This window comes from Aotus nancymaae, unplaced genomic scaffold (assembly GCF_030222135.1).
Source record: "Aotus nancymaae isolate 86718 unplaced genomic scaffold, 86718_ANA_hifiasm-v0.15.2.pri h1tg000012l, whole genome shotgun sequence".
Lineage (NCBI taxonomy): Eukaryota > Metazoa > Chordata > Mammalia > Primates > Aotidae > Aotus > Aotus nancymaae.
In genome coordinates this window covers 30,875,183-30,887,642 of record NW_026988423.1, presented here as the reverse complement: position 1 = coordinate 30,887,642, position 12,460 = coordinate 30,875,183, and the positions used below count along the sequence as shown (strand labels likewise).

Below are 12,460 nucleotides of genomic sequence, written 5' to 3'. Positions count from 1 at the left end.
TAGACTGGGGGAGTCAGCCTCCAGTGTGAGCCACAGAGAGAAAGACCCCAGAAAGAAGAGGGGAAACCCAGGCACCCTCATGTGGCCATCTCACCCTGAGCACATTCAACCGTTGCAGTCTTGTCCTCTTCTAAACCTTTTAAGAAAAGTAGGTGGTCAGCAGTGCACTGGGAGGGAAGTCCCTGGAACTGCTTTGCCACCAGGCACAACGGTACACACCTGTGGTCCCAGCTACTCGGGATGCTGAAGTGGGAGGATCACATGAGCTCAGGAGTTTAAGTCCAGCCTGGGCAACATAGCAACAAGACCCTGTCTCAAAAAAAAAAAGGAAAAAGAAAAGAAAAAAAGGCTGTTTTAACCTCCCTAAAATAAAGCCACCTTTCAGCCTTGGACTTAGGCTTATAAGGCATATGTAGTCAGCCGGGCGCAGTGGTTCACACCTGTAATCCCAGCACTTTCAGAGGCCGAGGCGGGCAGATCACGAGGTCAGGAGTTCCAGACCAGCCTGACCAACATGGTGAAACCCCATCTCTACTAAAATACAAAAAATAGCTGGGCGTGGTGGCACGCGGAGGTTGAGGCAGGAGAATCGCCTGAATCTGGGAGGCGGAGGTTGCAGTGAGCAGAGATCACACCACTGCACTCAGCCTGGGCAACAGAGCAAGACCCTGTCTCAAAAAAAAAAAAAAAAGGCCGGGCGCGGTGGCTCACGCCTGTAATCCCAGCACTTTGGGAGGCCGAGGCGGGTGGATCACGAGGTCAAGAGATCGAGACCATCCCGGTCAACATGGTGAAACCCCGTCTCTACTAATACAAAAAAATTAGCTGGGCATGGTGGCGCGTGCCTGTAATCCCAGCTACTCAGGAGGCTGAGGCCGGAGAATTGCCTGAACCCAGGAGGCGGAGGTTGCGGTGAGCCGAGATCATGCCATTGCACTCCAGCCTGGGTAACAAGAGCGAAACTCCGTCTCAAAAAAAAAAAAAAAAAAAAAAAAAAAAAAAAAAGACCTATGTATTCTTTAGTGCAGGAAAGATTGTCAGATGTCCTCACATAGTAAGGGACAGTGAAAGCCTTGGGTAGGGAAGCAGGGGGACCAGAAGGAAACCGAGCTTTATGTGGCCTGTTGTGTGGCAGCCACTGCATTATCCTACCACACCCCATACATAGAAACTGAGCATCCGAGAAGACAAGGAGCTGACACAGGTTCCCTGCTGGAGCTGGGATTCAAAAGCAGGCGAGCTCATGCCAGAGCCTATTTCCATCGCTCCAGGCTATGTCCCAAAGGGATCCTGAAAATGACTCTGAAAAAACAGGTTCAGGGGCCCTCACAGAATCATGTCACCCATGGCTAGCTTGGGAGAGGAGATGCCACCGCAGGTACAGGGAGCTTTCTATAGGAGAAAGCCTGGAAGTCCCCAGCTGGGGATCTCCCTCCTCCCGCACACGGGCCCCGCGTTCCCCCAGCCCACAGGGCAGCACCTGGGATGCAGCATCCTCAGCCACGCGGGGCGGCCCCTCTGCTGGTGGAGTCTCCTCTGTGCAGCGGGCATTGTCTGTACCAGGAAACTTTTGGCTTCTTTCCTCCCCACCTGTGTCCTACTGAGATGCCGGAGACCGCGTCAGTTACCCCAGGTCTGCCTCTCAGCTGCCACTTTCCCAGAGATGGAGCACAGCCTCCACCTGCTCTTCGTGTCTGAACCTGCCAATTCTCCTAGGTCCTGAGCAACGAGAAGACCCTGACCCTCAAATCCGTGCGCCAGGAGGATGCGGGCAAGTACGTGTGCCGGGCTGTGGTGCCCCGTGTGGGAGCCGGGGAGCGAGAGGTGACCCTGACCGTCAACGGTAAGACCCTCACTGGGATGAGCCAGGCCTGAGGGAGGGAAGAAGGACCCTAGCCATCTTAGCACCAGGCATTGCCCCAAAGGAGCTGTCACTGGCTCTGGGCCTTGCTGTCACCTCCAACTATGGGTAGACAGCGATTAGGTCCACCTCCTGGAATCCCTGTCAGCCCCAGGCAGAGGGAGGAAGGGCCTGGGTATTTCTGGTCACCTCTCTCCTTGTTTGTTACCTTCAAAGGCGTCTCAGCCCTCAGAGTGGTGGGTGATAAATTTTATTCTGGCCAGGAAAAAGAGCATCAGAGGTCTCTGGGTGGCCAGCGTATCTACCCTTTCATCCACTCACCATGACCTGGGCCCAAGAGAATTTTTTTCTTTTTTGAGATGGAGTCTCGCTCTGTTGCCCAGACTGGAACACAGAGGCACGATCTCAGCTACTGCAACCTCACCCTCCTGAGTAGCTGGGACTACAGGCACATGCCACTATGCCCAGTTAATTTTTGTATTTTTAGTAGAGACAGGGTTTCACCATTGTTGGCCAGGCTGGTCTCCAACTCCTGACCTCAAGTCATCCAACCGCCTCGGCCTCCCAAAGTGCTGGGATTATAGGCATGGGCCACCTCTCCTGGCCTCGTGGGAATTTAAGAGCGCATCTCTGCGGCTCCTGATCAGCCTCTTCCTGTTGCGTGTGAGACACCCAGACAGGAAGCCCCGTCACCATCTCCACAAGGCCATGTGTTCAGGGGCCCCCTTGAGGACAGGGAGCATGTCTTATTATAGATAATAAAAATAACTGGCCACTGGCGAGTGCCTGTAATCCCAGCACTTTGGGAGGCTGAGGTAGGTGGATCATGAGGTCAGGAGTTCAAGACCAGCCTGGCCAACATGGTGAAACCCTGTCTCTATGAAAAACTGCAAAAATTAGCTGGGCACGGTGGCAAGCACCTGTAATCCCAGCTACTCGGGAGGCTGAGGGAGAAGAATCGCTTGAATCCGGGCAGTAGAGGTTGCAGTGGGCCAAGATCACACCACTGCACTCCTCGGCAACAGAGTAAGACTCCATTTCAGAAAAAATAATAAAATAAAGTAAAATAAATAATTGCAGCAGGGGAGTGTTTTCACAATGGGAGTTAGTAGATGAATGACTGTCACATGAAATGCATAGAGACAAAGGCATCAGATCAGACCTGGATGATGGCTGGAGATAGTCCTGCAGAAGCTGGAACCTGGCTGAAGCCAGATCCACGAAGGCCGTGGCATGAGGATGCAAATGCTGACGTCCCTGCCTATCAGGTGCTTGGGCCACTGGCAGAAAGCAAAGCTGCCAGTCTGAATCCTCTGCTGCTTCCGAAGCCTCCCCTCACCTCTGTCATGCCCACCGCCCTTTGGGAGGCCCCTGTTCCCACCATAGTCTGCCTCAGATCAAAACCCCGAAGCTCTGGGCCCCTGTGGGAAATGAGCCACCAACATTTGCAGGGCTTCTGGGCCCTGGTCCCAGAGCAGGGCCCTAGGGAGGGGCCCACTGAGGTCTCCAAATTATCCCAGTGGGCTTCAGCTTCCTCTCCACCCAGAAAGCCACCTGCTGATGACCCCATCTATTCTCCCCTTCCCTAGAAAACCAAAACCAGCTTGGTGTCTCCTCAGCCGTCCCCCTCTGCTGTCCCCATTAGCCAGCTCCCCACCCCACACTGCCCCCCACCTAACCCCAGAGTCGTGGCAGCCCCAGAGAGAGGGTGAGTCTATCCAGACCCCAGCACTTTCACAGCCACCTGTCCTGGCAGAACCCTAACTTGGAGCCCTCCTGCCTTTCCTGCATGTCCCCAGGACGCCACCAATAAATTGGCACTGCAGGGCTAAAAATAACAGCATCTGATCGCGCCTCCATATATCCATGGCAACACAGGCTACAGCCTGTTCTTTTCAGCGCAGGTGTCTGACACTCGGCTCAGAGCTCCAGGCCCCAGTGAAATCAGCGGCCTTCCACACAGCCCGCACCAGCCAGGGCGCTGGGAAGTCGGGCTGTCCGTGCCTGCAGCCGGCTCAGCTCTGCTGGCCCCATGACCAGCCGGCCCAGGATGCTCACACTCACATGCACACTCCAGGGCCCTCAAGCCTGGAGCTGTTAAATGAGCATCGGCGTTTCTGGGGAAAAGCAGGTGGATAAAGGAGGAGCTGACATCTGTTGTCACTTTAGATGTTCAGGCATTTCCAAGGGAGAGTTAAAGAGATTTCTTGAGGAGAGAAAGTCCCCTGGGGAACACAGGCCTGGAGGGACATTTCTCTTGGACGAGGAGGGCACTGGCGCTAACCCAGGTTGAATCTGCACTCTCCAGGTCTTTCTATCCGTCCCCACCCCGCCGCCTCCACCCCTGCCAGCACAAGCTCCCTGAGGTTTCCAGGCAGAGAAAAGCTGGAGGGCTTAGAGGGAAGTAAAGAACCTGCTCGTCTATTTCTGCTGGATTAGGGTGGCTTCGCACACCTGGAGACTGGGGGATGAGTTCAGGAGCTGGGAGACGAGCCTGCCAGACTCGCTAGGGGGCAAACTGTCTGTCCCTGCTTCTGCAGAGCAGGCGGAGGGAAGGTGAAGCCCAGTGGATGGGACCTGGGCATGGGCTAGAGGGAGCTAGCAGTATGAAAGCATTCAAATGAGATCAGGTTGTTATTGAGACAAGTCCCAGCCTTGGACAACTTCTGGCCAGCTCAGCAGTCCTCTGGGAAAGAAATTGACACAAACCTCCAGTGATCTGGCTCAAATAGGGGAGAGAAATCTTACTAACCCTCACCTTATTTCCCTTTATCCTACTTTTTGTTTTCTTCTAAGAAGCAGATGCATTTGATGATGGCTCTTAGAATCCTGAAAACCCCTCAGGGAATTCCTAGCTCCTGGGAAGCTCAAGGAAAAGGTTTTATGGTATCATCACATTTTAGTCCAGCAGTAAAACAAAGCACCATCCAGTTCCTAGACCATCAATCTCCTCATCTCTTTGGGTCCTAGGCCTCTTGGAGCTAAGGGATTTTTAGGAAGGAGGGCAGCGCTCAGCCCACCTTTAAAGGCATGGAGGGTCCCCCACACCCACCTCACGCTGCCCCAAACCCTTTGCCTTATCAAACTCAACAGAAGTCACCAGAGTGTCTCCAGTACCTTTTCTCGCTTGGCTGAGAAAATCTGCTTTAATTAAGGTGGCTAATAAACAGCAATTATGTTTGCAGCAATTTTTGTTTTGTACCCAGCATAATTCTGCCTGTTCTCCAGATTCGTAACTCCCAGCTCTCTTTCCTCTGGTATCTGCCATCTAAGGCTCAACTGTTACCCCGGGGATTAGAAAGGGAGCATGACGGCTTCCGTCCCTACCCCCATCCGTCAACCACCCAGCGCAGCCAGGAAGCCAGCAGAGCAAAGGCGGAACTAGCTGCTCCTTCTTTCGTCTTTCACAGCCAGGCGGGCATCACACAGGAAAGACTTGGGTTAGATTACAGGCAGAACCGGACAGGAGGCGCCGGGGAACAGGCTCCCCTCCACCGGGTGGACTCTCTTGGCTGTGCAATGTGGTGAATGAGACAGGCGCCTCAACCTGATACCCACAAACATGAGCCACTCTCCGTGATATAATATTGGGGTCTGTTTGGGAGCCATGGCCTCACCTGGGCAGTCTGGGTATGGACGTGGAGGCAGACAAGGCGATGAACTGTAGGACCTCCTGAGGCACAGGTGGGAGGAAGGCTGTGAACAAGGCCAGTGCATGCATTCCACCCTTCCAGGGTGATTCCCGCTCTTAAGAGAGGGACAGCAACCACTTCTTCCCGTTGGCCCGGCCGGCCGAAAACCTCCCGTTTGTTAGGCAAGGGCGCCCTCTACTGGGTATCTGAAGAATGGCTTGCAGCTGGTGCAGAGGTACAGCTGGCAAAGGCGGGGGAGTCTTCCTTTATCCAGACACCTCCCCACCCCCTTTCCAGGCTTACCACCTCCTCCCTAAAGCTCTCCCTGTCCGCCAGATAGAATTATTCTCTCCTCTGAAGTCGGTTAGCACTTTATCTGCACCGCTCCTGTGGTACTAACACTCACCACCTTTTATTACAGTTATTTATATCTTCTGGGGATTCTGACTTAGAAGCATTCGCTCATGATCCCTTGAGAGGTTTATGACTGAATGCCTAATTTATCTCTGAGTCCTCTACCTTGCACTCTACCTTGCACATACAGGCCTTCAGCAAATGTTTGCTGAACACTTGGAGTAATGAATACACTTCTGAACCCACCCACGAGGGTGCCAGCAGGGACCTGCCCTTCCCAGGTGCCTAATGGGACGCTGTCTCTCAACAGGACCCCCCATCATCTCCAGCACCCAGACCCAGCACGCCCTCCACGGCGAGAAGGGCCAGATCAAATGCTTCATCCGGAGCACACCGCCGCCGGATCGCATTGTGAGTGCTCCTGGGAGGGCGGGCGGGGGCCGGGCCAGCAGCCCGGTGGTCACTTCTGCCAATAGCTGGGTGGCCAGGCAGGCGGTGCACACCTCCAAGGCTCCTTTTCCTTGCTGAGAAAAATTATACCTGCCTTGGCTGCCTCGGAAAAGCATCGTGAAGACGAAATTACAGGCAGACTCCCTTCTTGGAATAGGCAGTGCTCCCAGGGTTCATCTGCCATTCTGCTCAGCTCTGATGTGAAAGGTTCTGACCAAATTCCGAATCCTAAGGGGAGCGGGGCACACAAGGGTAGTGGAGAGAAAAGACAAACGACTTCTTCCCTTTCCTGAGCTCCAGGCCAGTCTTTAGCGAAATCTTAGAGCACAGTTAACAGCGATTCCTTTCTGCGCCCCCGGAGTCCTCCTTGCCAGCTCTCCATGGCCTTTACCGTCCATGGTAACCTGCCCTGGTATCTATCAATTGTCCCCTCTAAAGTGACCATTCCGTTCTCCCTCCCTGCTTCAAAGCACTTATCCCTGCAGTGCAGCTAAGGCAGCTGAGGAGTCCACCCTCAGCACCCCTACCAGATCTTTGGTTTTTTTGTTTTGTTTTGTTTTGTTTTTGAGACAGAGTCTCGCTCTATCACCCAGGCTAGAATGCAGTGGCGAGATCTCCACTCGCAACCTCCACCTCCCGGGTTCAAGCAATTCTCATGCCTCAGCCTCCTGAGTAGCTGGGACTACAGGCACTTGCCACGACATCCAGCTAATTTTTGTATTTTCGGTAGAGACGGGGTCTCACCATGTTAGTCAGGCTGATCTCAAACTCCTGGACTTAATCAACTGTCCCACCTCAGCCTCCCAAAGTGCTGAGATTACAAGCATGAGCCACTGCACCCAGCCAGTATTTGCATTTTTTTAAAGAGAGGGTCTTGCTGAGCACAGTGCCTCACATCTGTAATTCCAGGTCTTTGGAAGGCTGAGATAAGTGAGTCAGTTGAGCCCAGGACTCTGAGACCAGCCTGGGCAACATAGTGAGACCCTGTCTCCACCCCCCACCAAAAACGTTTTAAGGTGGAGTCAGAGTCTTTTTTTTTTTTTTTTTTTTTTTTTTTTTGAGATGGAGTTTCGCTCTTGTCGCCCAGGCTGGAGTGCAATGGCGCAAATCGGCTTACTGCAACCTCCACCCCCGGGGTTCAAGCAATTCTCCTGCCCCAGCCTCCCAAGTAACTGGGATTACAGGAGCCCACCAACACGCCCAGCTAATTGTTTTGTATTTTTAGTAGAGACAGGGTTTCACCATGTTGGCCAGGCTGGTCTTGAACTCCTGACCTCAGGTGATCCAGGGGCAGAGTCTTGTACCCAAATCCATCTGAAACTGGAGGGATCTCAGGCATAAAAACAAAGAAAACTAAGCATTTTATAGCACTATTGGGCTGAAAATATTTGTAGTAATTTCCAGTGTCTGGTAAAATCCTGCTAGATGGCTGCCAGGGGTCCAGTGCACAGGGCAGTTGTACCTTTTCACAGGGCAGCTGTGCAAGGAGGTGGGGCTGGCCCAGACATGGAGCAGCTGAGGTCAGCGTGCAGGGGCTGAGACACCCAGGCTGCACCAGCTGAAACTGTCATCCTGTAAACTAAGATACTGTTAGAGTATTATTGCTGCTACACACTTTCTCAAGCATTCAGTTCATTCACTGTCTGAAAGATTCACACAAAAAAATTGCAAGTACTCACAAATGAAACTAATACCTACACCTCCCCACTGACTTTACTCTCTAATTGTTTTAATTATAAATGTAACACATGCTCATTGTGAAATATTCCATTCACTCTTGGACATTTTCACACCTTCTCTCCAGAAATATCTGATTCTAGGCCAGCGGTCTCACTGGCCCCAGGGGACATCTGGCAGTGCCTGGAGACATTTTGGTTGTCACCACTTGGAGGATGCTCCTGGCACGGGGTGTGTAGAGCCCAGGGTGCTGCTGACATCCTGCGGTTCCTGGGACAGCCCCACAGCCAGGAACGGGTCAGTCCAGCATGATCACAGCACCAAGCTTGAGAAACCCAGACCCTCTCATCAGCACCGAACCAGGGGTGTGAGGCACTCACATGATGAGATGCAGACAGTGTATGTGGCTGACTCTGAAAACTCTTAACCAGAGGCCCTGTAAACTAAGGTAGACAAAGGTGATTGCAAACACAGCTCTGTAGACACTTCACACACACTCATACAACGTCCCACAGATAGACGCACTCATGTGGCTGCTGTCCTAACTCACACCCGCCCAGGCAGCCGCAGTCCCAGGGACACTTTTGTGGAGGCACAGGGCGTGGGCCAGCAGGGCACCTACTTCGCCCAGAAAGATGCTCCCCAGGCCCTCTTCTGGGATGGAAAGACCCTCTGAGGATGCCCCAGAGTATATGTGTGTACATGTGTTTGTGGATTGTGTATACATGTGGTTGTGAATGTGTTGCCATGTATATGTGTCATGGCATATGTGAACATGTATATCTGTTGATGTGTGTGTGTGTACTTGTGTGTGAGCACGTGTATGTCATATGAGTACCTGTATGTACACACGGTGGTGTGTGTACGACAAATGTGCTCATGTGTTGCAGTGTGTGTAGTATGTACATGTGTGTAAGCATGCTTGTAATGTGTGTTGTATTGTGTATGGTGTGTGCATCATGGTGTGTGTGTGCTTGTGTATGTGTGTTTGGGGGCATGAGTGTTGTGTGTACATGTGGTGTTATGTCTGCCATGTGTACATACATGTCTGTATCATGTTTTTAGTGTGGAGTGTGCTGTGTACGTATTGTGATGTGTGTATGTGTGTTGTGGCATGTGCACATGTGTGCCAGAATGTCTGCAATGTGTGATCTGGTGTGTGCATGTGTTGTGATGCATGTTTATGTGTGTTGTGGTACATGTACTTGTGTATGCATGTTTGTGGTGTGGTGTGTGTGCACATACCTGTGTGTATACCCGTTGGTCATATATGTATGTTGTGATGTGTGTGTGTTGTAGTGGGTGCACGTTTGTGGTGTGTATGCAGAGCTGTGTGTACACATTTGTGGCGTGTGTGGTGTGGTATATGTAAACGTGTTGGCCATGCGTGGGGTGCTGGACATAGACATGTGATGTGTGTTGTGTGTTGTGTGTGCATGTGTGTGCATGCATGTTTGCAGTGTGTGGGATGCTGTGCATGACTGTAGTGACATGTGTTGTGTGTGCACATGCATGTGTGCATATCTGTGGTGTGTGGTGTGCGTGCATGCATACATACCCATGACATGTGTGGTGATGTGTGTCGTGTGTGCACAGGCATGTGTGCATAGTGCATATCTGTGGTGCGTAGTGTGTGTGCATGCATACATACCCGTGTGCACATCGTTCGTGTGTGGCAGTGAGCATGAACATGAGCAGGGCAGTGGCACTGACTCTGGTGTGGGCCTGTCCTGGGCCCCTCTGGTGGGGTCTCCTCCTGATTCTGCGCCCCCCGGGCAGGCCTGGTCCTGGAAGGAAAATGTCCTGGAGTCGGGGACATCCGGGCGCTACACAGTGGAGACCGTCAGCACGGAGGAGGGCGTCATCTCCACCCTGACCATCAGCAACATCGTGCGGGCCGACTTCCAGACCATCTACAACTGCACGGCCTGGAACAGCTTCGGCTCCGACACCGAGATCATCCGGCTCAAGGAGCAAGGTGAGGGCTGCCAGGGCTGTGAGGGAACGACAGGGCCAGCGGGGCCCTCTCCTGGCCTAGGGCAGGACCCTGGTGGCTACAAATGGGTCAGGGCCCAAGGACAAGCCACGGTGCTCTTCCTGGCCGGCCACACAGCCTAGCCAGCCAGCAGCCTCCTCGGCCAGGCTCCCCGCTGAAGCAAAGGGCACCAGCCTCTACCGGGAAGCAAGAAGGGGAAGAACACAGCTCAGAGTGGCAGCCCCTGAGGGCAAAGCTTCAGTGGGAGGTGACCACAGCAGTGAGCAGGCTGGTGACAGTGACAAGCCGCCCAGCAGCCTCCAGAGGCCCTGGCTTCTGTGCCCTGCCCTCCACCGTGGGCCCTGGTCTGACACCAAAGTGCCCTTTGGGAGGTGTCATGCCTGGGTGGAACATGGGACACACTGGCATGGGTGTGCTGGGAACCTGGCCACAGGTAGTTAAGACGAGAAGTCCACCCAGTCACTCAGACAGAAGTCCCCCAGAGCGCACCCAGGCTAAAGCTAAGGGGTTGCACTCGCTTGTCCAGATCCCTAGGGCCGGGGGCTGGGCTCAGACCACCTGCAGACCCAGGAGGCACATGGACCCCTGCGCCCCAAGGGCAGCACTGGGCAGAGCAGCCAGGTGGGTGAGAGAGAGGAGGGAGGAGGAAGAAGCCTCACCCCACTGTGCCCCCATGCACTGATGTCCCAGCTCCTGGTCACAGATGCTCAGATCTCCAGCGTCTGCTCAGGGCTCTCAGGCACAGACAGCAGGATGGGGAGCCTGGGAGGGGCACAGAGGGGTGGTTCCGGAAGCTCCACCACAGCCAGCAGCCAGCTGGGTTCTGAGAGGGGCGGCAGATCTTGCCCATTTGTCAGCAGGGGCTAAGCCATGGTGGACCAGGAATTTGTGCTCAGCTGGGCCTGGGCGTCTGGATGGACCTCGGGGGCCTAGGAGACCTCAGTCCTGGCAGTCTCTGACACCCTTTTAGGTAAAGACCCACCCTCAGGCTGTCAGGTCCAGCAAGAGATTCTGGGCTAAGCAGGTGGCCTCAGCCGGGCCCCCAGACCTCAGTGGACCACACTGGGATCACAGCTATGGGTCAAATCACACAGTGCCTCCCAACACCTCTTCCCTAATAGGTGCTGCTTTGCATAACGCTTTGCACATAATTTGCATAATATCATCCACACATCATCCCAAACCTTCCTGGTCCCCTGCTGCCTACCCTCCATGTCTTCCCCTTGGTGCCCCCACCCCTAAGCCCTCCCCCAAGTGTTCTCACCCCAACCTCCCCAGGCCCCTCTGAGACGTGACTTCTCTCTCTGGTTCCTAGCCCCTCCGGAGTCTCTAAGTCAGTCTGTATGAACTCCAAGTTCAGCTGGGCTAGCCTGGATCTATTGGGGGTCCCAGAGACATGACTGGGAAAGGAGCCCCTGGCCCAGCCCCCCTCAAGCAGCTAATCCCCAGTCCCACCCCACCCTGGCCAGCCAGGCCCTGGCTGTAGACGCTTGCTTTATTTCCAAACAGGTTCGGAAATGAAGTCGGGAGCCGGGCTGGAAGCAGGTATGGAAGGAGACCATGAGAATGGCCCTGGGAGGTGGGAAGGGACTTCTTGGCTAGCTGGGGTGGGAACCCAGCAGGGGGTAGGGAGGCCTGTACTGGCCGCTAACGTCTCTGCCCTCCCCCGTTGTGCGGGTTTAGTGTAGTCAGAGCAGTGGGGAGAGGGGGTCCCAGCCAGCTTGGGCCTAGGGACCCCAGAGACCTGTCTCCTGCCTGCCACTGGAGCCCACAGCTCCTTCCTCTCCAGGACACCAGCTCTCACTCCTCCCTGCTTCATTCCTTCCATCCTTTCTCTTCGGGAGCCCTGGTTCCTGGCCTCTGGGGTCAATTCACCCCGTCCTGACTGCCTTCTGCCTCCGGTATCTCCCCAACTTTTCCCGCTTCTCCACATCATCACCAGCTTGGCCACTGCTTCCCAGGATGCTGGAGGCCCCAGCCCCTGCTGGGCCTGTGCCATCCATGCTCGCTGTTTGCTGCCCCCCTCACTCCTGCAGTCCCCATGGAAGGTGGAAGTGTCATCTCACCCCAGGCTGAGGCCTCCCTCCCCAGGCACTCGCAGCAAAGCAGGCAGCAAAGCAGTCATCAGGCCCCCTGGGTGGAGTCGCTCTCGACCCCACCCCCAAGCAGAAAACCAGAAAAGAGAATCGGGACAAGCAGGCGAGGCTGTGACCCTGCTGAAGATGAGTGGTCCTCCGTCCTGGGTCTCCTGCCATGCTGGCCCCTGGCCTGTGCCACCTCCTCAACGACCTCCACGTGGAATCCTCATGCCCCTGCCTCTGCCCCTCCTGGCATCAAGCCAGGGCACAGGTTGCTTGCAGAGGCCCACACTGGGAACCCAGAAAGCTGCCAGCCTCCTGCTGCCTTCTCCCCGGGTTCATGCTAGGGCTGAGGGTGGTGTCTCCCATCCCATGTCACGTGTGTCTGCTCACACTCATCCAGAGCTCCCTG

At 54.5% G+C, this 12,460-nt stretch overlaps 1 protein-coding gene across 2 annotated transcripts in view; it reads left to right on the top strand.

Annotated features, from left to right (window-relative positions):
- KIRREL3 (kirre like nephrin family adhesion molecule 3) overlaps nt 1-12,460 on the top strand; it is a 565,117-nt gene that overhangs the window by 541,561 nt on the left and 11,096 nt on the right. The window contains exons 11-14 of one of the 2 annotated variants that reach the window (XM_012470130.3): nt 1,717-1,843; nt 6,158-6,258; nt 9,754-9,952; nt 11,480-11,515. In XM_012470130.3, coding sequence (XP_012325553.1) covers nt 1,717-1,843; nt 6,158-6,258; nt 9,754-9,952; nt 11,480-11,515 — 463 coding nt within the window. The remainder of the gene's footprint in view (nt 1-1,716; nt 1,844-6,157; nt 6,259-9,753; nt 9,953-11,479; nt 11,516-12,460) is intronic. The other variant, XM_012470132.3, reaches the window with a different exon arrangement.